Source organism: Helicoverpa zea, chromosome 17 (assembly GCF_022581195.2).
Source record: "Helicoverpa zea isolate HzStark_Cry1AcR chromosome 17, ilHelZeax1.1, whole genome shotgun sequence".
Classification (NCBI taxonomy): domain Eukaryota; kingdom Metazoa; phylum Arthropoda; class Insecta; order Lepidoptera; family Noctuidae; genus Helicoverpa; species Helicoverpa zea.
This window is the reverse complement of record NC_061468.1, coordinates 6,845,177-6,873,107: the sequence shown is the minus strand read 5'-3', so window position 1 is coordinate 6,873,107 and position 27,931 is coordinate 6,845,177. Positions and strand designations below refer to the sequence as shown.

The 27,931-nt window shown below is 35.6% G+C and overlaps 2 protein-coding genes across 5 annotated transcripts; one reads left to right on the top strand and one right to left on the bottom strand.

Moving 5' to 3' along the window:
- The first annotated feature begins 133 nt into the window (after positions 1-133).
- LOC124638314 (ATP-dependent RNA helicase vasa) lies at positions 134-9,536 on the top strand. Its single transcript, XM_047175248.1, has 14 exons — positions 134-284; positions 891-926; positions 1,134-1,218; positions 1,675-1,806; positions 2,280-2,530; positions 3,683-3,868; positions 3,972-4,058; positions 4,143-4,280; positions 4,998-5,174; positions 5,481-5,676; positions 6,173-6,370; positions 6,583-6,713; positions 6,843-6,968; positions 7,741-9,536. The coding sequence occupies exons 2-14, from the start codon at positions 894-896 to the stop codon at positions 7,798-7,800; spliced, it is 1,800 nt and encodes a 599-aa protein (XP_047031204.1). The 5' UTR covers positions 134-284; positions 891-893; the 3' UTR covers positions 7,801-9,536.
- Positions 9,531-26,780, bottom strand: LOC124638315 (proton-coupled folate transporter-like). 4 transcript variants are annotated; one of them, XR_006985353.1, is made up of 10 exons: positions 26,360-26,565; positions 25,405-25,441; positions 22,634-22,894; positions 20,520-20,694; positions 20,260-20,437; positions 18,374-18,752; positions 15,893-16,133; positions 13,173-13,462; positions 12,634-12,943; positions 9,531-10,345 (listed from the first exon to the last, which is right to left on the bottom strand). XR_006985353.1 is itself a non-coding variant. In XM_047175251.1 (8 exons), exons 2-8 carry the CDS (start codon positions 26,490-26,492, stop codon positions 13,402-13,404), a joined length of 1,428 nt encoding a protein of 475 aa, XP_047031207.1. In that variant the 5' UTR covers positions 26,493-26,501; positions 26,630-26,780; the 3' UTR covers positions 13,173-13,401. The 4 variants fall into 4 exon arrangements, 3 of the variants coding, with proteins under 3 accessions (XP_047031207.1, XP_047031205.1, XP_047031206.1); XM_047175251.1 differs by lacking the exons at positions 9,531-10,345; positions 12,634-12,943; positions 25,405-25,441 and adding an exon at positions 26,630-26,780 and having other exon boundaries at positions 26,360-26,501; XM_047175249.1 differs by lacking the exons at positions 9,531-10,345; positions 12,634-12,943; positions 25,405-25,441 and adding an exon at positions 26,630-26,775 and having other exon boundaries at positions 26,360-26,539.
- Positions 26,781-27,931: the final 1,151 nt, after the last annotated feature.

Here is a 27,931-nt window from a genome sequence, read left to right as displayed (position 1 = left end):
CAAAGTATAAAAACTGATTATATTGAATTCCAGTCGGACTTTTTTTTGTTACTGCTAGAAATCAGCCTGACTTTTTTGTGTTCTTAGTAAATTGTTTATGTTTTTTTTTGCAACTGCTAATACCATATCCTAAACATAGCAAATTGGCAACCCTTTATCTTTTCCGCCATTGCTTTTGGTGGCATTTTGGCACTCATTGGCGGCTGGCTGTCTTTGTTCGTTTGTAATTGGCATTCTTAATTTTAAAATTCTACGCAACTAACGTTAAATTAAGCAATTAATCGGTAAGTAAATATTTTTTCCGTGATTTACACACAAAAAACAATATTAGTTATAATCCAACAACACGTGTGTATAGTTGACAAAAGCCGGTGTCGGTTGAAGCATTTTTTTTTTCTTTCTGAATTATTAATAGATTTAACACCACTAATGTTTTTTTCATCTTCCTGGTTTAATATATATCAGTTCTGAACTTCTAACTTTCTTACGGTTCGGATTTCCGCTAGGTTTTTTAAAAGTACTTATGTAGGTACCTACTCGCCACTATATAAGTAGGTATTCGAAAAAAAAGCACAAAAGCAAGGGATACCTCTTGATATGTAAATGGTTATTCTAATTCTTTTTAAAGCTGATACCTATGTTTTTTGAGTAAAGAAATACGATTAAAACGAAATCCAGTCGGGAAAATTGAAAAACTGGCTATTTTCCCGCGGTTTCACCCCCGTCCCGTGGGAACCACTACCCGTGCCCGGATAAAATGTAGCCTATGGTACATGGGAATAGTGTACCTACCCAACTGTGAAAGAATTTTTCAAATCTGTTCAATAGTTTCATAGCCTTTAGGGTAGAAACAAAAAAACGTTTCCTATATAAATGTGTTTCTGTTTCAGACAATGGATGATGACTGGGATGATGCTGGGGATGCGGTAAGTTTCCTATTGGAATCTTCTAAATCTTTCATAACCAGGTTTTGACTAGTTTGATAGAATTTCCTTTCAAAGTCTTACAAGGGATTGGTTTCTTTTGTTCTCCTCGCAGTTCAATTATTTTTCATTCACATAAAAGCCGCACTCAACTTCAAATCATTTAACTGTTCAAGTTAGTATTGAATGCCTGCTCTAACATATTTACAGGGAGTACAAACCAACAGCTACTCAACCGTTGATGAAGGACACAGTCTTTCCAGGGGAAGAGGATTCCAGTCATTCAATGATGATGGTAAGTAATCAAACTTACCATCAGTTTGGTTAAATACTAGTCTTATAATACTACTATTTGATTAAATAGTAGTTTGAGGCCTATAATTTTCTAAATTTTAATTTAAAAATTATTAGTTTTTGCGAGTTTTACTTTTTACTCAGATAATAAAAAAGTATTTTATTCGGGCAGAATAAAATACTTTACCATACTGACCCAAATTTTTTTTAATGAAACTTGTTGCTATCCAATTTATGTATAAGAATAACAAAGAGTTCAAAATATTATCCATGTAATCAAAACATCCTATTAGTTAAAACTGAAACAGTATAATCTTTTGTAGACACTACATAAGCATTATACCCTTGCTCATGTTTATGACACTTGAACCACTCACTCAGCCTTCAGGTTTCATATTACCACTTATGCTTATACTAGCAAGAGTGTTTAGCTAAGGTGTGCTTGTATTTTTTATAGAATTCGAAGATAAGGGCAGTAATGGGTTTGGCGAAAGGCGCGGGCGCGGCGGACGAGGCGGCGGCCGCGGCAGGGGTGGGCGGGGAGGCCGCGGCGGCGGACCCGGTAGAGAACATCGGGATTACGAAAACGGTAAGAAAAAAACACTACTTACCCACATATGACTACAAAAAATACGCCTTTGCGTGTCATTCAATATCACGACCGGAAATCACCTATTGGAATACATTATGCATTTCACTGAAAGCATGCTAACATTCCAAGACAGTTTCACAAATGTGTCAATTTGTGATTTAGAGTGATGCACTTCATAGCTTATTATTTCAAAGTTTAATTACTTTCCTTGCTTCAAATAAAAAATATGTAGTCATTATATATTTTATATTGTGTAGTCAAAACATTGTACCTAAAACACAAATCTCATACATAAAGTGTGGGTAGGTACTTCTTAGACAATGCACTTTTGCCGGCTAACAACTAACACAATAGAATCTTAACTTGTTGAAAAGCACTTGCCTACATAACAATCTAATTAAATGTATTTGAAGACTAGAAATGAATAGTAATTGATTGGTTACTTAGTACAATATCCACTAAATTCTTAGGTGACAGTGAAGATAGGCGGGATCGAGGTGAGCGAGGGCGCGGTCGTGGTCGCGGAGGCCGCGGTGGAGGCCGAGGGGGCGGCAGCCCCAACGGGGACGGACCTTCTCCTGAAATAGGTGAAGACGGAGAGCCCAAGAAGGCCCCAGTAACATACGTACCACCGGAGCCAACTGAGGATGAACAGGAAATTTTCAGCAGCACTATTAGCTCTGGCATCAACTTCGACAAGTTTGATTGCATTGCTGTTAAAGTAAGTCAAGTTACTCATTTCATTGTTAAGTTCTTTTTATGCTTTTCAAATTAAACTTCAACCCAATGAACCCAAAAGTAAATGGCCTACATCTAATTTTGTTATTGAACACATTTGAAATCAGTAATTCAAATAGACAAATATTTAATTTTATTGTAAAGTCGAATGAAAATCACCACTTAGTTGTAACGTTGCTTTGCATATAGGCGAAAACTACTAATAGTTTTCTGTAACATAGACCTCAGTACTTGCTCACAAACCCAATGTGTGCCACTATCAACATAATACTGAAGTAACTGAACATTCATTTTTAAATGCCTATGTCTAGCATCACATAGACCTTTGTCTGAAATTAAAGGGCAAATTGTTATTTAAAAAGAGAAATATGAATAAGCTTCCCATTGACCTTATCTTCAAGGTCAAAGTCTCGTATCTTAAATTGTGGCCTTGGATCTGGGGCCCTACCGGTTTTTTAGGTTGCTCTTCAGATACCATTAATTATATTATTTTAAACAATATGTGAAAGGTAAAATATTGACAGTTTTTATTATCCTTTAGAATAAATAAGCCACATATACCAGAATTAATTAATAATTTAAATTATTATTAACAGGGAAACCACTCAACTGTAAATTATATGCCTAACACATAAGAAACCTAAAGCCGTGATTTCTTTTTAGGGTTCTGTACCCAATGGGTAAAACGGGACTATTGTTTTTCACTCCTCTGCCCGTCCGTCTGTCACTAGGCTGTGTCTCATGAACCATGATAGTTAGAGAGTTTAAATTTTCACAGATTATGTATTTCTGTTGCCACTATAACTACAAATACTGAAAACTAGAATAAAATAAATATTTTTTTGCCCATTTTTGCTTGATATTGGTAACGACAACAGGTAGATTTCTAAACCAATTTTAATACTTCTTTTTTATTTGCTTGACCTTGATCTATCTACTATGATACAAATTCAGTATTCTTTTGTTTTAAAGTTAGCTATGTATGTACACAAAAAAATATATAAATTGCCTACAAGTCCCTATCTCAATCTAATTAAAAATTATATCAGTTCAAGACTTTTGCATTTTTTTAAGTACCTTTCCTCTTATCACGTTGACCATTTGATCTAATTTTAGTACTTTCATGTCAATTCAGGTCAGTGGTGAAAACCCACCTCGTGCTATCGACAGCTTCGAGACTGCCAACCTGCGGAAGTATGTGCTGGACAACATATTGAAAGCAGGCTACAGGAAGCCGACGCCTATTCAGAAACACGCCATCCCCATCATCATGGGCGGCCGAGATCTCATGGGTTGTGCCCAGACTGGCTCTGGCAAGACGGTAAACCCTTTAGAAAAGTTTTTGTGTTGTAAATTAAGAAGCAACACCTACTACTACTTTTTTACTAAGGATCTTGTTGTGAAACCATCTTGTCTCTTTCTAGGCCGCCTTTCTTCTGCCAATTATCAATACACTCTTGCAAGATGCTCGAGAACTTATTGTTGGACCAAATGGTTGTGCTCAACCACAGGTACATTAAACTTCTCTTTATTAATCAATTATTTTTTTTTGTATTATTTGTGATGTACTAATTGTGTCTTTATTACAATTGCAGGTTGTTATTGTATCACCTACTCGCGAACTGACATTACAAATATTCAATGAAGCAAGAAAGTTTTCATATGGATCCGTTTTGAAGATAGCAGTCGCCTATGGAGGGACAGCTGTGCGCCATCAAGGCGATAATATTTCTGTAAGTAACTAAATATTGGCAAAAGAAGTATGGATAAAAAATACAATGAAAATAAAATTTTGTCCGCATAATTCCATCAATAAACATTTAAAAAACCAATATATTTGATCCTAGTGGTACTTTGAAACTTATTTTCAATGTATTTTATTTTTACAGCTGACCGATTGTGGTAAATTGGTTTTGTTACATTATAGCTTAACATTTTATACATGAACCTAATGCTAGTGCCCATTTGCTTCTCCACCATAAACCCTCACACGTGAGTTTAGCACAGTTTGATATTGCAATAACAGCTGGTGTATGATAATATTATAATTATAATATTTGTGTCTGTCTTTATTGCCATGGTACCACTCTGTTGTCATGAGTCGAATGTATATCGTTGAAAATACAAGCGAAGTTTGTTCTACCACTCCTTTTCTAGCTCTCTTTTAACAACTAATATTGCGATATGGAAGACACACACGGGTTAACTCAATTGCCTGCTATTTATATCTCCCCCGGGCCTGAGAAAAAGATTGTTGCCATGTTTCACTAGCCGCTTCCCTGCGGTTTCACCCGCGTCCCTTGGGAACTACTGCCCGTACCGGGATAAAATATAGCCTATTTTACTCACAGAAAATGTAGCTTCTATTGAGGAAATAATTTTTAAATTCGGTCCAGTTATTTAACAAACAAAAAAACAATCGTATAATTTAATCGTATTTTGTTATACAGAGAGGGTGCCATATCTTAGTAGCAACGCCGGGTCGTCTCCATGACTTCGTAGACCGCAATCGCGTGTCCTTCGACAGCATCCGATTTGTGGTGCTCGACGAAGCGGACCGCATGCTCGATATGGGCTTCATACCAAGTGTCGAGAAAATGATGGACCATCCCACCATGGTGCCACTTGTAAGTATTGTACCGTAAACAAAATAATTTATCAGTGAGACACTATCTTGGATTCGAGATATGATAACAAGATTAAAATAATCATTCATGCATGTCATATAGAAAGCAATTTCTTTGTTTTTGAGCCCTTGAAAACAGATAACTGATTAAAAACATTGTAATAAAGAAAACAAAATAGTAGGTTTTTAAGGAGCTCAAATAAACGATTTTCTTAACTAATATTTGCTATAATAGGTATCTGTGACAATTTGTTAAAGGATGAATCATTGTCCTTTAGTTAAATACCCTTTTCACTGTAATCTGCAGACGGAACGACAAACGCTGATGTTTTCGGCAACATTCCCTGAAGACATCCAACACTTAGCCGGAAAGTTCCTGAACAATTACTTGTTCGTCGCCGTCGGTATCGTAGGAGGCGCTAGCACAGACGTCGAACAAATATTCCATCAAGTTTCCAAGTACGAAAAACAAACTACACTGAAGAATTTAATTGCAGAGAATGGTGGGTATCTTTACATGGACTTGATCGCTTTCACAGATTCCTCTGTCTAGCCTTTTGCTTCTTCCTCTTCCTCCGAGCCTTTTTCCCAAACTATGTTGGGGTCGGCTTCCAGTCTAACCGGATGTAGCTGAGTACCAGTGCTTTACAAGGAGCGACTGCCCTATCTGACCCCCTCAACCCAGTTACCCGAGCAACCCAATACCCCAGGTTAGACTGGTGTCAGACTTACTGGCAATAACAGCCGGGACCTACAGTTTAACGTGCCATCCGAAACACAGTAATTGGTGTCTAAGATATACTTAGAAAGTTCATACAAACTTAGAAAAGTTGCATTGGTACTTGCCTGACCGGGAATCGAACCCGCGCCCTCATACTCGAGAGGTTGGTTCTTTGCCTTTTGTTTACTTGCGTCAAATTCGAGCGTAATCGCATTGCCTTAAAGTTTTTTTGTTATTTTCGGTAAAGGTTTACAAAGAATCATTTTAACATGTTCTAGAGCGCAAGCGCATCTTAGTATTCGTAGAGACGAAGCGCAATGCGGACTACATCGCGGCCATGTTGTCTGAGCAACAAATGCTGACGTCATCGATTCACGGAGACCGCATGCAACGTGAACGTGAAGAGGCTCTCGATAACTTCAAGAGTGGAAGACATTTTATTCTTGTTGCCACTGCTGTAGCCGCTAGAGGATTAGGTAAACAATTTTATCTGAGCAATTTCTTTTGATGGTCAACAGATATCTTCTGCTTTTATAAGTGTAAGACTCGATTTCACTGGTTACCGATAGTGTCAGAGATATTTTTATTATTATAACCATCTAATTTATCTGTCAAATAAGTTCCTGATAGGGTATCGAAGTCTTCATCGCTATGACGCTAAAATAATTTTATTATTTTCGCAAAACAGATATAAAGAACGTCGACATAGTCGTCAACTATGATCTGCCAAAGAGTATAGACGAGTACGTGCACAGAATCGGTAGAACCGGTCGCGTGGGCAACAGAGGCATGGCAGTATCTTTCTATGATGCTGATAAAGTAAGTAGACGTATATAACAGCATTTATATAACCCTTTTTCACATTTCCGCAAACTAAACATAAAATGTTTGTAGAAATGTGAAAAAGAGTCTGTAGTATTATGCTAATATGCATTACTAATTGTACAGGACATTGCACTGTTAGCCGATTTGGCGAAGATTTTGAAACAAGCTGACCAACCTGTGCCTGACTTCCTACAAGGAGGCGGCACTGCCACCTATAAGGGCAACAAATACGGTGGCAGCGACATTCGAGTAAGTAGTTTTTATATTGTTAAATATGGATAGGTTTGATGTATGTATGTATGTACTTTCCCATGATCAGAAGGAAATTACTTTTGCATCTGAATAAAACTCCCTTCAATTTCATCTCAGTTACCATGCATAACAAATTCACCTTCATATTTATAAGGGTACTACTAATTATATCGGTAAATCATGATACCCTATTTGCGCACGCAAACAAAAGAGAGAAGAATATGTAAGTAGCTAAAATGTAAATATGCATTTAATTGCTGCAAGTGATAAATTAATAAAAGCTTTTGTAGTATATAGTTGAAATTATCGTCAGATTCGTGTCATTACCAGCATGTTGATACACTTTTTTTTTTCATGATACTATGATAGCTTTATAATTTATTATAATAATGATTTAGTTGACCTGATTTTAAGTAGTATATGATGCAAGTAGTTTCATTTGCAACAGATTCTTTTTTGAGTAATTCTTTTTAAACAAGTTTTTGCTGCAAGCTTATAGCCATTAGGTTTGAGAAATTTAACAAAAATCAAATGTTTTTATTTTAAATAGGCCTTTGCAGGCTACTATGAAACGTAACTCTAGTTAAACGTTAATAATCTGCAAAGTCGCTAGTGGTAGATCTAAGTTAAAGATAATTTTCATTATATTACTTGTATGGCATTTTCTGCGCTATACATATCTTCCAAGATATTTTCGCTCATCAAAACACTAGTTTAGGACTTTAAGAGGGTTCCTTCACAATGTTATTGACAATTAACATTTCTGCAGGACTTCAATAACGCTTCGGCTGCGGTTGAGCAAGGTGCTGAGCCCGAGGAGGAGTGGTAAAGGACACTCAATGTTACTATCACTAACTCACCAATTACTCAAGTGAATGTTAGTTTGTCTTTTTTTTTTCGTGCAACTGGTGGTGCGTGTGTAAAGAACAGTGGTGCTTATGCGACTCCATTAAAACTTCCAAGTGAATGGTTTAAACTTTAACCGAATTTGTTCCCTGTGTTAGGAATAGAAACTCTTCTTAATTTAGAGAGCCTCATCATTATAAGACTGTATACTATTTGACAAGTATTTTAGATGTATGAATAATTTTAAGTTTGCCTTGATATGTAACTTAACATTGCATAAGTTCCATTGCTATTAACACATTCATTCATCATCTTGTTGTACTTATATTACTATTCTTCATTTCATATGGTTATCATATAGCGTTTAAGTTTGTTTTCATTATTTTTTTTAGATATTTAGTACTTGTTTTTGTTTATTGTGTGCTGCTTCCATACCTAAGTTTAGGTAGCTACCAAGTTTCGAAATATTATGAACAAAATTACCCTCAAAGTGGCAAATCTGTGATGTTATTATGTAAAGTTGCTCACTTTAAAATTTTAAATATAGTTTACAATTTGCATAGTTATATCTTAATATAGGTCTACTTTCTGTTGGTGTAACTTTGAGATTGAAACTTGCAAATAATTTGTAATTGGAGATATTGAAAAATGGGGTAACTTATAGAATCTCATGTTGACGTACAAAGGCGTAAAAAATACTTAACTATAGTCCGCGCGGAACTAGTTGGCCCGCCTTAGGTATGTGAGAGGTGGGGCAGAGACGCGAGGGCACTAGCTGTCATTATTTTATTTTATTTTTATTCAAAAGGAACTCCAACAAAGGATACACCTTACATGCGTAATTACAAAAAAGTTATTTATAGATTTGTGCTCCTTCAATTACAGGAGAACACATCATGCATACATCATCTTTAAGTTAAAATATTAAATAGTTATTCACTTAGGCGCTCTACTTCGTGACGGCAACATGGTTCCGGCTAGTTAAAAAACGCACATAAGAATGCAATAGCGAGATGAGTCCGCCAATAAAAAGGTAATGGAAAGAAATAATATATTCCGTTTTTTTTTTTAAAAAAACGAAAAGCCGATGTGAATGCTTTAGAACACAAACAATTTCATATATCATTAAAATATGTCAAAATAATTTCATACAAGTGTATGAATTCATTTGTTTTTGGTTTATTTTACTTTTAATTACACTATAATTAGATAACTAGTAAAAACTTTTGTTAAAATAGTTTAATTGTTCTTTAATTATTATTTTCATTTATTGAACTCAGATTGATCATCACTGTCTAATCTCATGTGCATTGCGTGCAGTAAGCAGTCCTCCCCTCACGCCTGTCGCCACCTAAGGCGCGGCCAACTAGTTCCGCACGGAGTATAAAAATCATTGTAAAACACAGAGTGTTTGACAACCTATTTTTGCCTAAAAACTTATTTTCTGTACAAAGACGGAACTAAAAATGTTTAGAAAGATAAACTTTATAATCTGTGATGATTATTATTATAAGTAGAATAGGTTCACACTTCATCATTCAATGCCATAATAAACATTTCAGTTCAAACATAAAAAAAAAACAGGTAAATTGAATTTCTGACGATTGTATTTCATACCTGGTACTTTCTGCCACATTTAACATAATTACATAAGTTGTGTGCAAGGGAAGTACTACTCATTAGTTGTAAGACGTTAATAATAAAAAAAAGCAATAAGGAGTCATTTGTTTAATTTTATAATGTACCTCTTCACAATTAATTTTACTAACTTAAATGCGACAATAGCGTGTTCAATTTTCTATAATGATCAAATAGCACCAATATGCCAAAAACGTTTCAACGATTTCCTGATTATTCTATCACTGGCTTTTCAAGCCGAAAATTAATTTAAAAAAATATCTAGTAAACTTGAAACCAGGCGCCGTAGTTCAAAACTCCGGACTCGTTAATATTGATCGCCGGACTTAGAAGGCCTGAAATTGTGTTCAATTGCGGACATCCAGTTCAGGCCTATTAAAATTTGGGTATGAGATGATATGCCCCAATATTTTATAATAACAATCCATTCCTATAATATTATATAGATAAGATTTCAATATTGGGTATCTTTGTATCTTCCAAGCTGTTGAACTTGACAGAAAAATAAGCAATAACCTAACAAGTATTTATCATTCCACAAAATATCAGTGTCTCCATATTCCAATACCTATATTGTTTTTATGGCAAACAAGAATTATAATGTGTAAATTTCCATTAAAACTCAAGGAAATAATAATTTCTAAAAGTCCATATTGAGCAGCATCACAAACTTCATTGAATATTAATATAAAACGTGTATGGGTGCATTAACATGTTTTTATTCAAAAATAATAACCAACAAGTTATTGTTATTATTCGACAAAATCAGCGTCTCCATAAATTTGTGTTCCAATACCTAAATCTTTTTAATTGCAAACAAGAATTTTATATTTTTATAAAAATGAAGAAAATAATAATTTATAAAAGTCATCACTAGCTTCATTGAATATCTATACATATAATAAATCTGTAAAAAAACTGTGTCTGTACATTGAATATATTAAAAAAATAATAATTGGGTGGGGTTTAGAAACAGTAATGGAGCACAAATCCAAAAAAAAATATCTGTCTGTTTGTCTGTATGTCTGTATGTCTGTATGTCTGTTTGTTTGTACACGCTAATCTTCCGAACTACTGAACGGATTTCAATGATTTTTTCTTTGTTGTATCAGTATTAGGCCTGGTCAACATATAGGCTATAATTTATCTTCGAAACTTGAAGACCTGATGCAGAACTCCAACAGACCAATAAAACTATAAGAGATACAAATATGGTGCCGTGGCAAAAATTGTTTCATTTGATGAGCATTTTCAGCTGAGATTATAAATTTTAAGATCTGGAACACCTGATGTGGAACCCCAAGAGCCCAGCTTCTCTGTACCATATACAGGTATGCCGTTTTAGCAAAAGTTGTTCAATTTGATAAGCACTTTCTATTGACTTATACAAATTGAAGATCTAAAACACCTGATGTGGAACTCCAGGGGCCCAGCTAGACTATAGCATATAGAGGTATGACGTTTTAGCAAAAGTTGTTCAATCTGATAAGCACTCTCTGTTGACTTATAAAAATTGAAGATGTAAAACACCTAATGTGGAAACCCAGGAGCCCAGCTAGACTATAGCTTATAAAGATATGACGTTTTAGCAAAAGTGGTTCAATCTGATAAGCACTCTCTATTGACGTGTAAACATCGAAGATCTGGAACACCTGATGTGGAACTTCAAGAGCAATACTACACTTGAAATGTATAGAAATGAATGTTATGAAATAGGTATAGTGAATCAAAATAAGTAATTAGTCCGTCTTTTAGATAACCCTAAAATAATGGACACGCATTTTTCTTTTCTCTCTCTCACAAACAAATAATAACGAAGATACAACAACGCTTGAATTTCGTGTTAAGTCACTGCTTAGTACAAATTTTACATACCTAGACGTGGCGTCACGAGCCTCCACTCTCTAACTTTGTTGCGTTTTATCTTCATTATTATTTTGTATATCTCTTCCAGACCTCGGGACTACAGAGTTCCAAATTTTTGGGAGGCAAACGTGGGGTCCTTTTGAGACAACTTTAATGAAATGGTGACACAAAACCGACGATTATCCCTTTATACACTATAGAAATGAACCCAAGGACAATCCCCGGTGGACGTCGTTAAAAAAAAGACAATCCCCGGTTCTGTGCTAAACTATTGCTAACTATGGAGGAAAACTACTTGGGCTATTTTGATGGGATGTTAGTGGATGACAATGTATTAGGTACATGTAAAAACGGCAGGTGGAGACTCGCCACCTCACTTACTGTAACCAGTCACTGAATAGCAACAAGAGGGCAATAGGGACATGAGCGGCTGAAGGGTGAGGATACCTCGGCGGACTTTAAACGCGGATTACGCGCTCCCTGTGCTTACCATGAGGCACCTACCCTCCGAGCAGGGCCACTAATCCTGCTCTAGCGACTCCACTCTGGACGGCCAAGCCAAGCCAGAGGCGTGAGACCTACCCCCGTCATGGTTCACTCCGACCGGCCGGAGATGGGGGACAGTATACTCTCCCTGGAGAACTCAGTATATATAGCCCCGCGGGGTCGCTACTCCCCGTCATCAGCCTCAGATGTCTTGCGGTGCCTATATCTCATTATTATTGTCGTTATTATCTCAAGAGCCTTTGTCCCAATTATGTTAGGGTCGACTTCCAGTCACGATGCAACTGAGTACCAGTGTTTTACAAGGAGCGACTGCCTATCTGACCTCCACAACCCGGTTACCCCTTGGTAAGACTTACTGGCTTCTGACTACCCATAACGACTGCCAAGAATGTTCAATGACAGTCGGAACCTACAGTTTAACATCCCCTCCAAATAACGGTCATTGGTATCCAAAATATACGTAGAAAGTACATACGAACTTAGAAAAGTTGCATTGGCAGGCACTTGCCAGACCTGGAATCAAAGACGCACGCTCATACTTGAGAGATTGGTTCTCTACCCACTAAACCACCACGAATTCCACTAAGTCACCACGACTTTGTCATCTATTTAATGTTTTTTTACGAAATAATACCTACGTGTAATATTTTTGCCACACACAACTTAAATGCGGTCTAATTAGAATCACTACTTTTATCCCTATGGTCACGTCTATTGCGACTATTCAGATCTTTGATTTTGCTGACCCCATAGTCGCTGGCATAAGGGACAGGATCCGCGTACGAAGTCGCGGGCAGAAGCTAGTATTGAATATTAATATAAAATGTGAATGGGTGCATTAACCCCACAGGCATTATGGCGATATAAAACATACATTTCTTTTAGACATTTGAATCCGTTTTCTGATCAGCTTGGAAACTTCGTCAGAAACAGTTTTCTTTCATGTAATTGAAGTAAATACATTATTATGATGCCTAACTTTTAAAAATCTTTAAACATATTTTACTACCATCGGGTATCGTGAAATCTTAAATCCTACATATCACATTACTTTGATTCTAATAAAAACGTTCCAATCCAAACCTAAAACTTATAGAAAATATTTTTACTTAATTATAGTTCGGCCATTCAGAGAATGCGTTCCTGACACGTCGCGATTGAACTGACGACGTAACTACATTCATTGATTATTGATATAATAATGTTGTTTTAATGCTCCTCAATTGTTAAAACGGTAAACAACCAGCAAAAATATTTTTATCGTAACTGCAACGCCATTGCAAAGTTACGTCGTCAGTTCAATCGCGACGTGTCAGGAACGCATTCTCTGAATGGCCGAACTATAATACCACAGTGCAACCACGTGCTGTTCATATGTTCGTCGGTTTTCATTGATAGATATGACATTTTCAGTCTTCTTACTTACTAAGTAACTACGGTAAAGTGCCATCAAGTGATATTACCAGCCTACTAGAAGCTTATTATGTATTATCTGGTCACTCACTACAGAACTGTATTGCTCTAAAGACTGGTACAACGTATTATTCATGACTTCAGAATATCTTAAAATATACTATGCTGAAGCCAAAGGCTGGTATGGCGATGACACATTCCATCGATAATATTGAACCACCCTGAAAGAAATAAAAAACAAAATGCGCTGTAGTATAAAGTTTGGGAAAACCATGTTTTGTCAGTTTTAAGAAAATAATATGTATAAATATAGACAAGTATTTTGGCGTCTGCAAACACAACATTATTATTTTTATTGTGTCTGCCGTTGGAAAGGTTAAACAACCAGACTAATTAATTAAACAGAGTAGATATAATGAAAAGTATGCCACAAATAAGGAACAAGTTCTATATTTTGTATGATTATTCTACTACCGATATTTTGAAGTTATCGTTATTAAATTATACTGTGCTTCGCCACTTCGGGGTAGCGTTATTATAACTATCAAAACAACATTTTTATGAAACAATTTATCCTGCAGATATCTTAACCAAGGGCGGATCCAGCTTCGGCACCAGGGGGGGGTCACACAGTCGTGGTCAAGTCACAAAAAATATTATATTGTAGCGTATAGATCTGTTAATATTAAAAGTAGTAGTATAAATACAATAAGCGCGATCGTAGCGAGCTCGAAATTTTTACGAATGTGAAGAAAAGTGTTTTCATGTAGAAAATGGCCCGAGCAGAGTGAGCGCAATTTCTCGTATTTATACTACACACACGTGCTAAACAAAAAAGCGCGAGCGAAGCGAGCGCGAAAATTTTTGTTCAGGTCGAGGACTAAGGTTAAAAAAGTGTTTTTATGTAGAAAATGGTCTGAGCTGAGCGAACGCGATTTCTTGGATAGAATCACAGACGTGAAATTGAAAAAAGCGCGAGCGAAGCGAGCGCGAAAATTTTTTTTCAGTTCGAGGACTAAAAGTAGATGAAAACGCTTTCTTGCTGTATAACAAATAGACAGCACAAATACAAGAAAGTGCGATCATAGCAAGCGCGAGAATTTTTTCAGGTTGAAGACTCAACGTTTGCAAAGTATTGTGTACGTAGAAAAGGGCGCGTACGTTTTTTTTATTGCCGCAACAGTAAAACATTTTCTGTGAAAACTTCAATTGTCTTACTATTGGTAAGGGTTCATGAGATCAGGGCCGTCTCTAGCTCATGTAGCGCCTCGGTGCAATCATCACCCAAGCGCCACCTATGTATCTATTGAAAGGAATATAAATAAGAACGTTCGAACGAAAGTCACTTTTTTGGTAGGTAAAGGACTTATAAAAATGTTTCCGAATCATTGTAGGCTCAAACTGTTGGCCAGATTTAAGTTATGAAAATCGAGACAGGACTACGTTATTGTAAAAATTAGCGCGAGCGAAGCGAGCGCGCAAATTTTTTAATTTTGGGACACAAAAAGTTCATAAGTTTTAAAAAGCGCTGTAAAGTAACAAGCAGTCGGAAGCGCAAACTGTTTTGTTTTTGAGGACTCCATTAATATTTTTTTTTGTTATATTTGACTTATGAAGTTATCAAGGCAAGGTATATATGATATTGCGCGAGCGAAGCGACCGCGAAATTTTTTGAGCCTACGACACAAAAGCACCTGATTAAATACATTGTAAAGCAACAAGTAGCCGCGACCGCAGCGAGCGCGAACTTTTTTAAATTATTTGTTTGAAGACTCACAAATCAGACTGGGAATTACGTACAAATAAAAAGGAACTGTGATTAGAGCGAGTGCCATTTGTGTTCGTTGATTCGGTGCGTCATTAAAAATAATAAATAATCAGAAATACAGTACAGATATAGTCATTTACTCGCGAGCGTAGCGAGCTAGAATTTTTTCACTTAGTTGGAGGATGTTAAAAGTTAAAAATAATCAAAATGATCGATCCAACAAAGCGAAGGCGACTTTTTTGTCAGTATCATGATACAATGTGGAACTTCCTTATCGAACGGGTGTAATTTCTTCGAAATTTCCTGGTGGTGGGGCGTCCCGCGGCGCCCCTGAGACCGAGGCGCCCGGGTTATTCGCACACCCTGCACCATAGGTTAAGACGGCCCTGCATGAGATACAGCATGTAATGTAGACAACCCGGACAGCGGATTCTTAGTAACAGGGTCCCGTTTCCTCCTTTTGGGTACGGATAAAGAGTAAATAAAGAATAGAGAGCGAGCGTTGCGAGCACGAATTCTTCAGCAAAACTACTCTACCTGTAACTATGTAGGTATCTACCTATTCACTCGGAATAAAAATTATCTTATCTTATAACAAAAACTGAAAACATCGTGTTTAACCATTTCAATTATTGGTCCTCTTAGGTCCTGAACCTGGCCCAGGGGGGGGTCATGACCTTGTGACCTACCCCCTGGATCCGCCGTTGATCTTAACCCAGAACTTGCTTCTTTGTTTGTGGTAAAAATTTTACCAGGACTAAGGCCATGGAACATTCGTAACAGGTTTTGTGCAAGGACATTCGTAATCTTAGTGCTCAGTTTGTGCAATTTACTCACGAGACAAAGTTAAATTACACAATCATAAAGACATTATTATACTCACGATATGCACACGGCGCTAATAAGAGCAACTCCACTGCTGAGCATATAAATCGATCCTGGGAATGTTGTGACGGTGAACTGATACAGCGAGTTGAAGAGCAAAGGAGAGAACAATGGACACAGGCCTTCGATCGCTGACATCAACGAAAACACCTTCGCTATATCCACAACGGGCAATATTTTTGTCAAAAACGATCGGATCAAAGGCGCACTTAGACCTTTGAGCGACGATACTGAGGCTCCTGGAACGTTAAAATATGTCGTGTGAAGTAATTTAATAGCACAACAAACAAGAGCTTCCCAAAAAGTAAATATTTATAATGCGATTAATCACAACCTAGTTGAAAGCAAACCACTCTCATTCTTAAGTCCTTGGTTGTAAAGTGGAAATTGTTGTTGATAATTACAATATGCTCGTCATCATTAGCAATTAGTAACAAAGAAATAACAAAATGCTTTGATAAGGACAAAGCAAGCAGCATTTCATTTTATTACAGATTTAAAAGCCATAATATCAAACTTTAGGTAGGTACACGGAGGAGAAAAGACTAGCGGAGATGCCCTAACGAAAAATCTCCTAACAAAGCAGCGCGCCAAAATTCGGGTGAGCGGGGGACGAGGAACGTTACTGTCTCCACCCGTGCTCCACCCTTATACGCCTTTTATGGGAAGCCACCCATTTTTTGTAAATCCATCTAGCGTGGAATAGGATGATTAAAATCTAACCCTAAACTAACATCGACCACTAGTGACATACTCAAAAGTAAAGTAAATACTCAAAATTAATAATTCTTTTAAAATAGTAATTCAATTAGAAAGTTTAAAGAAGCATTCATTTGAAATGAACGAAGAAAAAGAGAGAGATAAAAAAGTTAGAAAATTAATTGTTATATAAGTATTATTTTGTGCAGAGAACTTGCCCCACAAAATTAATTGTTATATAAGTATTATTTTGTGCAGAGAACTTGCCCCACAACAATTTATTTACTCCTCCAGAAATGAAATAGGTATCTAGGAACCATTAAACGGAGACTCGATGAAAAATTATTTTTATTCACCACGGGTCTAAAATACCCCCATGGTGTAATTTAAGTATCAACTTATGGCATTGTGTTAGTTCGTCTACTAGCCACTATGGCATCACAAGCACGAAAATTCGTTCTATTTGTTCTAGAACCGTGCTGCGATGACTGTTGTTATTTTCGATGTTGCCACATTACGAAATTCACCAAGAAAAATGGGAATTAAAATTATAGGGACAGTGTTTATCAAATTAGAGTTTTCACAACTGTATCATAACGGCGCATCCACTAAATAAGTAGCAGACTTTATGTGAGTCGGATGTTGCTCTGAGTAAAGGTACATTCAAAAAGTATGTACGGCAAGAGAGGTAATACCTATGTAAAACATTGCTGATCTATTCTAATATTATAAAGAGGAAAACTTTGTTTGTTTGTTTGGTTGTAATGGATAAACTCAAAAACTACTGGACCGATTTTAAATATTCTTTCACCATTAGAAAGCTATATTATCTACAAGTAACATAGGCTATATTTTATCCCGGTGCGGGCAGTAGCTCCCACGGTACGCGGGTGAAACCGCGGGAAAACGGCTAGTGATGAATATAAGTAAATATACACAGTTAGAGTTATGATTAATTTTAAGATAATTGCAGCTTTTTTAAATAAGACCTTTTTTAAGAATGGGTGATTGCATTTTCGATGTCTGGTAGCACTTAATTTTGTAACGGGTCTCTCTGTCTTGATGAACACAATTTTACTTCAAATATACGTAAGTCGACTACTTACCGAAAGATGGTGTTTTTATAATATTCAATTTTCATGATAATATATCATATGTTTTGGTTTGTAAATAATCTATAAAAAAAACTTGTAGGATGCAAGGAAAAATGAAGCTGCTTTTTAAGGCAAAAATTGGTACCAATAATATACATTGTACAAGATTGATACGAAAATAATACAAATTCACTTAGAGGTTCTAGAAATGCAGCTATCCGACGACAGATGTCTCTAGCAAAAAATATGTTTTAAAGCTAAAATATTACTTACACGTGAAATGTTATCCTATGGTATGTTTGAGTTTGGATCCTGAGCAATTTCTACAATTAATTATAGCGCATTTCATCGTTTTAATCGAGTAACAAATAAAATCTGTTGAAATTGTGGTAAAAATACAACCATGACAAGATGTCAGTTTGATGTAAAGGACGGTATATGGGCGGTGTCCAGCCACGCCTGCCGTGACGTAGTCGTGACGTATTTGACCTACCTGAAGGCGCGTGACCTACCTGCGTTAGGGCATCTCCGCTAGTCTTTTCTCCTTCGTGGGTAGGTACGATTCATGGGATTTTATTGTAGTGTGCCTATCACCTAACCGCAAAAGTCAATATCAAAACCGCATACTAAAGATTTATTTTGTACATTATTTGCATAAACATTTGTATTATTCAAAAACAACTCACCCAAGTACATGTGCCATGACTTCGTAGCAAACGTTCTAATAACGTATTCAACTATTGTCGTTAAAAATGCTAAATTTGTTATAACTAAGTCACTTATTCTAAATAGTTTTTGTAGTATGACAATGCCTATAAAAGATCCGATAAAACCTATCACAGTACTCGAAGCTGAAAATTGCGTATACTCTTTCATTGCCCAATTAAGTTTTTTCCTCACGTAGAGATATTCCAGACCTATAAGTCCGTACAGTGTAAATATGGACAAGCAGTTAGCGACCGTTAGGAGAAGTATTTGTGCCCGGCCATTGTTTGGTCGCCGTTTGAAACATTCTCTCATCATCTCTTTGACTAATAAGAAGTCTAATACTGAAGTGATACCACCCTGCAACAAAACGTATCTTAATTAGTTTACTGCCTAATTTGGGGAAAACAAATGTTTAGAAAGTATTACTGAAGTTATCAACAATCGTCGTTCCATATTGTTTGAGGAATAACTTAGCATCATATACATGACGCACACAATTGAAGTAATCATCCCAGTTTGTCGATTCAGAGCACGCAAATTCTGGAATAGGCTATGTAAATTCTCTTATCAATATTATACCAACATTAATATCGCCATGCCAATAAAACCTGCACATGACTAATCATTATCTGAAGAGATCGACAAAGCAACAGATATTATGAGATATTCGAACGAGTCATCGTTTGATAACTTGGTGAATCAGCGGTAATGTAATCCTAATCACTAGACAACACTATCGAACATTGTTTTGCAGAATTGAAGGTACATTTATGTATAAATAATATTGCAGGAATTTCAATACCTAATATGATACCTAATTTCATTGAACCACAATAAATAACATTGTATTACCCACCATAAAAACGACATTGGCTGTTTCCAATAACCATGAACTTGTTACGTAGGTACCCTAGAAATTCTAGACCGTAACTGGTTTCGACAACAAAATATTTAATGTTTCGTTTTACCATCTCGCACAAATCTTGCATGCATCGCTTTGTAGACTGCAGAAAAATCCTCACATACATAATAAGCATTCTTACCAAGTGATTCTAATTCAAGGTTACCTTGATCTTGCATAGCATACAAGATAGCCTGCCATTCGGTACCTACGTAATTATTAATCGGTATCGCGAATATTGAACTGTGCAACGCTGCACCAATGTTACATCGAATATCATCTGTTGTATTGTATCCGTTATGGGAAATATCCCCTGTCACGTTTCCTCTAGTAACACTTGACCGCTTTGGTGTTCAAAGGTTAGCTAAAGCGATTATGGGTGACCTCCAAACTGTAGTACCTATATTTAATTGTAACATGGCGAAATATAAACAACGTTACATTTTGATTAATTTAGGCACCCCATACTTTAACTACCAGACCCTAAATGATGAAACTGGTTAAGTTTTATAAGAACCTAAGTCTAAATTAGAACATTGCAAATCAATTAAAAAGACAGGTCGCAACTCGCAGGTACCTGGTTTCTGAAGCAGAAAACGAAAATGTCACCACGCCATATCGCGTGTCATTAGCTGAGTCAATGCTTGCAATTTTTTTTAACCTTGACTGACTGTCGCAGCTGTTTTTATTTATAAGAACTGTTTATGGTAAAGTTCTGAGTGGTTAACTGACTGCTTTCTAATGCCATCTTTTTCTGTAGCATTTCATTTCATCAACCGGGTTAAAAATGCGAAGAGAAAATTTTGTGCCCTTGTCGTTTGTCTAACTTTAGAATGTTGCAAGTAAAATAGTCGTTGTGGGACATCTTACCTGTATGAGCATGCTACGACAGCAAAATATTGTTAATTTACTCGATTGATAATAAGGTGAAAATGGGGTTCACCTTGGTAATCAAAAACTTACCTGTATTGCTCCATTTAATGATTCCCTCAAACAAACATTTGAAAATACGTATGCTATAACATTCAACGCTGCAGATATCAACAGTAGATACACATTCCCAACCATCCTTAAGACATAAGGACTTAATAAACCTCCCACTACACTGCCTAGTCCCACAGTAGCTTCCATAAGGGTCATTCTGTGAAACAAAGATAAATAGTTTATTTAATTCCAATAGATAATATTAAAACTCATAACATAACTCATAATTAAAATATTACCTAAGAGATCTATTCTCAACCGTCGTGATGTCACTCATGTAACAAAATGCCCCAGTAAAAAATATTGTAAATCCCCCACTGAGGGAATAAGGGATGACTGTCAAAATGAACCACCAGGGTCCCAAATTGTCCATCATACTGTAGACCACGAACATTCCAGAAGAAAATGTTATACCTAAAAAACAATCAGGTTGCAATCATGTGCCCAGTCTCTTCAGGAGTCCTATCCTATTATAAATTTTAATTTTTATATTTATAAAACCACAGTAGCCTATTAATTATTAATATATTTTTATTTATTATTCCAAATTATTTAAATAATAACAAGAATCATGTTCATGAATCCGGATTTTTGAAACGTTTGAAATTTTGCAAATATTGTAATTAGGTATTTAGAAAATATAATCAAGTTGCCATCGTGTGCTCAGTCACTTCAGGTGACCTATTCTAAATTATAATCAATTTAAATTTTTATATTTATAAAAGCGAAGTGGCAATTATTACGGCTTATTAATAATTATTAATACATTGTTATTATTTATTCCAATATTATTTCCTTGTTCTGTAAAGCAAAGTAAGATTCATATTTTGAATTATTTAAATAATAACAACAATTAAATCATGAATCCTGATTTTAGAAACGTTTAGTTTTGCACTACTAATTAGGTATTTAGGTCAGATAGCAAAATCTACAGCTGGCAGACACTATACACTGGTTGGAGCTATACCTACGTACATTAAACAATTACAGTTTATTTACGCAGAACAATGGAATTAATTAAATTACAATTTGTTCACTATTGTTTTTAGTTCAATGTTTCCCAGTTTAAATTGACTTGTGTATTTCGGTTCATAAACATCTGTAATTAGAATGAGTGTTGTTTTTATTTACTTAAAGAACATTTCAGATTAGTAAGGAGTTTTTTTTTTTTATAATAACTACAATATTTCGGTACCTACTTAAAGGTTTTTTTGGAATTATACCTAAGTCAACATTAGATATGACTTTATGAGGCGTTATCTTTATCATTCGCATACTATACCTTATGTGTAAAATAACTAAGTACCTAATTTTTGATGTCTTTGAATTCATAATTTTAACAGCGATAATTTTTACAATCAAACGCGTCTTTAAATACCATTATAATATTTTGCGATCGATGCAAATGTTTTAACGTCATTATTCGAATAAGAGTACAAGGTCATCAAGTTAGTCGTGTCTAGATCTAGAACTTAATTATTCAAGCGCAAAAAATCTAGGTACATATCTACTTAACTACACTTAATATAGGTAGGTACTTTATTCAACGTCTAAAAAGTAAAAACCCATAACAAGAAAGAAGGTGTAATGATTAAACTTTAATTATAGGTAATCTACTGCGTCCATGGATCTTAAGGCTAGGTGCGAAACAATATTACTATCGACTTCCTATTCCATTTTCCTACTTCCAAGATTTAATGTTCCGAATCTGAGTAAAGTAAGTAGGTAGTACATGCACTTCTCGTATCTCTACTTTCTAGCTAGATCATTATAGGTACCTACAATGTTACCCACGATAAACATTATGCAGTTTATTTAAATTTAGTACTAAAAAGGATTGGGTAAACTGGTTACATCTGGTGTATCAGTTACCTACATTTTAGCGAACCCTTCATAAATTCAATCCGGCAAAGCAGACACGTGAGTTTAAAAATAATCGCAAATAAGTTAACGCACTACAGAATGGGGACCGACCATAAAGAGCTTTTTAAAAACCAACAGGTTTATTTTTTTTGCATGTTATGCAAATATTATTGTCTACACTAGGATGTTTTGTATACCTGCTAAAATAAATAAATAAATTAGTGAATAGATATCATGCTAAAACTAAGCGAAGCGATTTCTGCAAAATTAGGACCCCCCTGTCGACATTAAAGTAATAGTTTCCAATGAAAAAAGGATGACATGGTGTTGGTCTTTTCGGATCATTTAAAAATACTGGAGGATTTTACGTGGGACGATTTGATTGTTAAAATTATTTTAATTATTGCCACTGTAAATACTTTGAAATTAAACCAAAAGGCCAGATTCAATGCCATTTCCTCGGCACGACAACAGTTTAATTAGAACTTACCCAAAAGCGGCCACACAATCAGCGGTTTTCGTCCATGCGTGTCAGACCATACTCCTAGGAAGAAGGACAGAATCGCTGGCACTACCGCTTCTATGATACCCCTTACTGTTCCAACGATTGTCGCGTACTTCTGAACTTCAGCTTCTAAGCCATGCGTCTGGTTGTTTTTGTCTGGTGAGAGGAATGGCCTGCATTCGTCTTCCGTGTGGTTCAAACCGTGTACGCATGTTCGGTAGAGTATAATGTTGCTCATTGCCGCTCCTAAAAGTATATAGTTATTTAGAAAAAAATCAGACATGAGTCGACTAAAGCAGGACTTTCATTTTATTTTTCTTAATATAGTATTGGTATCCAACCGCCTTTTAAAATTCTGATCAAGAAATCGTTGTTTGTCGGAGTTTTACAATATCTAAAGCAGAAGCAAACCAATATGATATTAGGATACCGAATATTTCGCTATCGCAAATTATGCTATTGTGTGTAATAATGTGAAAAGATAATAAAGCGTTGTAAATCAAGCGTGCTGCAAAGTTTTGAACAAACTATAGTGTGAGTAAGAACAGAACGAATTAATTAGGTAATTTTATATGATTTAAGATGATATAGGTAGTTTGTAGGTAAGATACCATACTGAAGTAAGTTACTGTTACAGCCTTTTTTATCGTCCCATTGCACAGGCCTCCTCTCACGCGGAGAAGGATTGATTGTTAATAACCACGCTTGCTCAATGCGGGTTGGTGATTTCAGACTTTAAGTCTAGCTAGGTTTAATCGAGATCTGTTCCTTCACCTTTTTTATCGGCCATTGTTGTCTAAGATATACTTACGTTTGTAAGTATATATGTTTGTAAGTAAGTATGTATGTACTTTACATACAAACTTAGAAAAGTTGCAAATGACCTGGAATCGAACACACACTCATACATGAAAGGTGCTTTACCCACTAGGCCACCACGACTTTTATTTACTAGGGGTCCACTGAAGTAAGTACCTATCATTAAGTAATTTGTTTGTCGAAATCTTTGCACGGCTTATTTCCAAGAAGATCTATCAATTAGTGCAAAAGAGACACCAGCAAGAGATGCGAAGGGAAAATCTCTTATTAATTGGTTTCATAACCATAAAAGCAAAAACTAAGTACTTATAGGGACTTAAGCCATGTGGTAGGTCAGTGGTTCTTAACCTTTTTGTCATGAGGGACCACTTTACCAAAAGTTTGTTTCGCCGCGGACCACCCCATTGGTATGCCTAAATCGAGGGTTCTTTGATAAAAAATACAAGCACACTTTATAATTAGCACTCACTTCTTTATTATTTAGCAAAAAACTAAAAGCTACAGATTTTAATTTAATGAGATTTTTGTGACTACATTCTCTTTACTAACTTCTGAATTCTTGGTTCAGTACTACTCTAAGCTAAACGCATGTCGGCAGTGGCATGCAACAGATTTCTATGCTTGTTTTTAACAATCACAAGTGTTGAAAACCCACGGACGAATTTATAACTTTGACAAGGGGGGGGGTCCACTAAGTAAAAAAAAAAACAGTTTTAGCTCCGACTAAATCTTTCACTTACAAACGCAATGTTCAGCGTTTACAAAACGCGAGTACTCTATTCTTTTGTAGGTAAGTAAATGTAAAGAAAGACATACACAGGCATATGTAATCACAAATGCGCGAGCGACGCGAGCGCGAAATTTTTTTCTTGTACTTAACTTTTTGTTGTACTTAACTTTTTGTTTGTTGACAAACGCAAAAACGAGAGCATATAGGTGCTGAATACGCGAGCGAAGCGAGCGGGAAATTTTAATTATTTTTTAAGACTCAGAACCAAAATTACGTCCAATGTAGCCCAAACGTACTTAACTTTTTGTTTGTTGACCAATGTAAAAACGAGGGCATATAATTTCTGAATACGCGAGCGAAGCGAGCGGGAAATTTTAATTATTTTTTAAGACTCAGAACCAAAATAACGTAAAAGGGCTACATTTCAAACCTTCATTTTTTTCTGTTGGACAAATAAGATGGATAGCAACGTCGCGAAGCAAAGCTTCGCGGACCACTTGGAATGCCTCCAGGGACCACCAGTGGTCCGCGGACCACCGGTTAAGAACCACTGTGGTAGGTAATCATATTTTACCCACAATTCCGAAGTTTGAGATACCTACATACCTACAATTTTTTTTTTTAATTAGGATTCCGTTGGCTAAATGTAATAAGGTCAAAGAGGACTCGACGTTGACGAATGGGTACTAAACCTGAAGGAATTTAATAATGAAACACTATGGCGCCAGAAATGAACTCACGAAATATTTTGAAAAATTGTACTGATATAACTACTTATAGCTATTGAACACGACTACTGATACTGTTTTTTCCGCATAACAGCAGCCTGTATCCTTAGCCTTACGACTTACGTATTGTACTTTTAATTTGAAAGTAATCAGATAAAACTTTTTTTAAAACTACTTTTGTAGTTTACTTTAGTCGTTGTTACGCATACCACGCTAGAAGTATGACTAATATAATACACGCGGCGCACGCACATGCGAATTAATGTCAGGGCTATCCATGGTCTTATTAGGTACTCAAAAAAGTTGGATATTTAAATGCCTAAGAAGAAGTTTACATCTACGAAGTCTACTACAGATGCTTCCTAAAAGTTAATGGTAGTTTTAAAATAAAAAGGTATGTTAAAGAAATGAAACTAATTAATGAAGAGGGGAAAAATATGTTATCTAAAAACTACTGAAATTAGTTTTTAACATCATACCAAAATGATTCATTCAGCATAGTCATAAGGTTTATATCTGAAAAAGGGGTTTTTTTTAGTTCACATAATTATTATCTTTAGAGCGACAATATATTATAATAAGCTAGACTGTCCAAAATTGTATTGCTTGGACCTCTTTTGTAATCTAAGTAGGTACAATGATACTGATAAGATGTAATAGACACCTGCATGCATGAACAATATACCATTTGATATTTTTATATGACATGCATGCCTTGAATTATGGCTTAAAGAATGTAAGAGCTAGACACTGTACTTTATTACCATTGTTAATCTTAACACACAATTAGTAAAAATTACCAGATAACAATATATCAGTTTACATTGTATTCAGACATGCAATTAAATAGTTAGTTTAAAGACAAACAGACGGGTACTATGATGATTGCTTTTGTGAATTCTTGTAAGTATATATGTTAATTTTAACCAATATAATTTTTTTGATGTTGGTTTTGATTGAAGTGCAATCAGGAGCTTAAGTTTAGGATATCTTAATTATTTTTATATTGTAATTACTGGGTAATTTTGGAATTAATATTTACCACTATTTTGTAACTGACCTAAATGGACTGGACCTAAATGGATATTACTGGAGGTAAAGGAATTATAAGAAAAAATATTTGTGGGCAATTTGCCAAACATGATTTTCAAAATATTTATTTACACTTCTGGCAAACTGCCATTCTTAATAAAATAGAAACTAAATGTTATTTAATAAAAATTGTTTGTCATTGAAACATATAATATGAGTCACAGTCACATTGTTTATTTCTGCTTCCGCGTGCGATAGGTACCTATAGCGTGAAATTAATAACAATTGCAAAATGAACACATATACAAAGTTTTATTAGTGGGAGAAATTTATTTGTAGATAGCTATATTTAGAGATTGCGATTTCTACTCATACGCAATAGATATATAGTAGTAGACTCACCAGAGAGCGACATTGCCATCATCACAACAAACAAGGGGAACTCCATCGTAATAGAGAATTTCTTCGCCGGTAATTCACTAATTGTATTAATGTTAGGATTACTCTCAGTAAGCTGTTCCTCATCTTCGGCCATTGTGCTAAACTAAATCAAAACAACTGATAAGGCGCTGCCGAAAAGCACTGTAAATATAACTACGATAATTTTTATCAGGAATAATAAACAAATCGACAATGAGATTTAAGTTAGTGAGACTATACACAGTAAATTACCTTACACTACACTAGACTAAAAGGCCAACTATATTAAATTATAAATATATTGCGTAAATAACGTCTAAACTTATGTATAATCAAAATTCATTTGGTTAGACCATTCCCTTTCCCGGGGCAATTGAATATTGTGACAGCTCACTCGGCTGTCACAGCTGAGTGCTGACAGCAACCGACAAAGTCAATGTCATGCATTTCACAATGACAATTCAGATCATTGTTGCCAGAAAAAGAATTATCGAACACTGCCCACAGCAAGATTGGCGAAAAAGTTTTTCTTCATTCCCGTGTAAATCCTGAAGTTTTATATCTCTTGTGAACAAAAACATTATCTTCAATAGCTGGTACCTTCAATAATAACTCTGGACGGTCAATGGGAGGTTTTTTGAGAATTAATAAAAAAAACCCAAAAACAGTGCCAGATGGCGTTTTACTTACTACGTGAGTGAGCCTTTGCCAAGTTAAAAAAAAAAACATTGCACCAATCGACCCCTTTGAGCTGAGCCATTGACATATAACTATAGGGACAGGAAATGTCACGAAAAAAACGTGCACACCTACAGTCTGCAGTAGTAACTAAAATGGCTGCCATTACTAGGGTTGTACCACTACCGGATTCAACAAATATCGATATTGTATTCTAGTTAGAAGTACGTACGAGTCTTACTGGGTGCATAAAAATAACCTAGTATAAATAATTTCTTCGTCATCTAGACACACGGCAGTGTGTCCGCCAAGTTCGAGCAAAAAAGGCGACACACCGGCCGTGGGTTATATTACACGAACCATTTCGGGCCAAATTCGACCCCCCTGTAACTCAAAATCTATTTTATTTACGCATATCAAATTTCTAGTATCTATTGAGACCCCCTCACTTATCTAAAATACAAAATTTCATTAATATACCTATTGTAGGTCTTGAGATATTGACGTCAGAAAATCGCTATTTTTACTATACACTGATTCACTTATTCACTGACTCACTCATCAAAAACCTAGACCACTTCCAATGGTCGTATTGACTTGAAATTTGGCATGGAGGTAGGTCTTTATGTCAAGGTAAAGGGAAAAATCTGAAAATGGCCAAGTGTGAGTCGGTTTCAAAATAATGAAGGTGTTTTATACCCGGTGTAAATTTATACCCCTAAGGAACTAAAACGAACTAAATTTATCTATATTTATATAATATATCTTCGAATGGTACAAAGGTTTGTATTTAGTCAAAGTAACGTAAAAATCTGAAAACGGCCAAGTGTGAATCACTTTCGAAAATAACAAATGTGTAACTTTGATCCACGAACA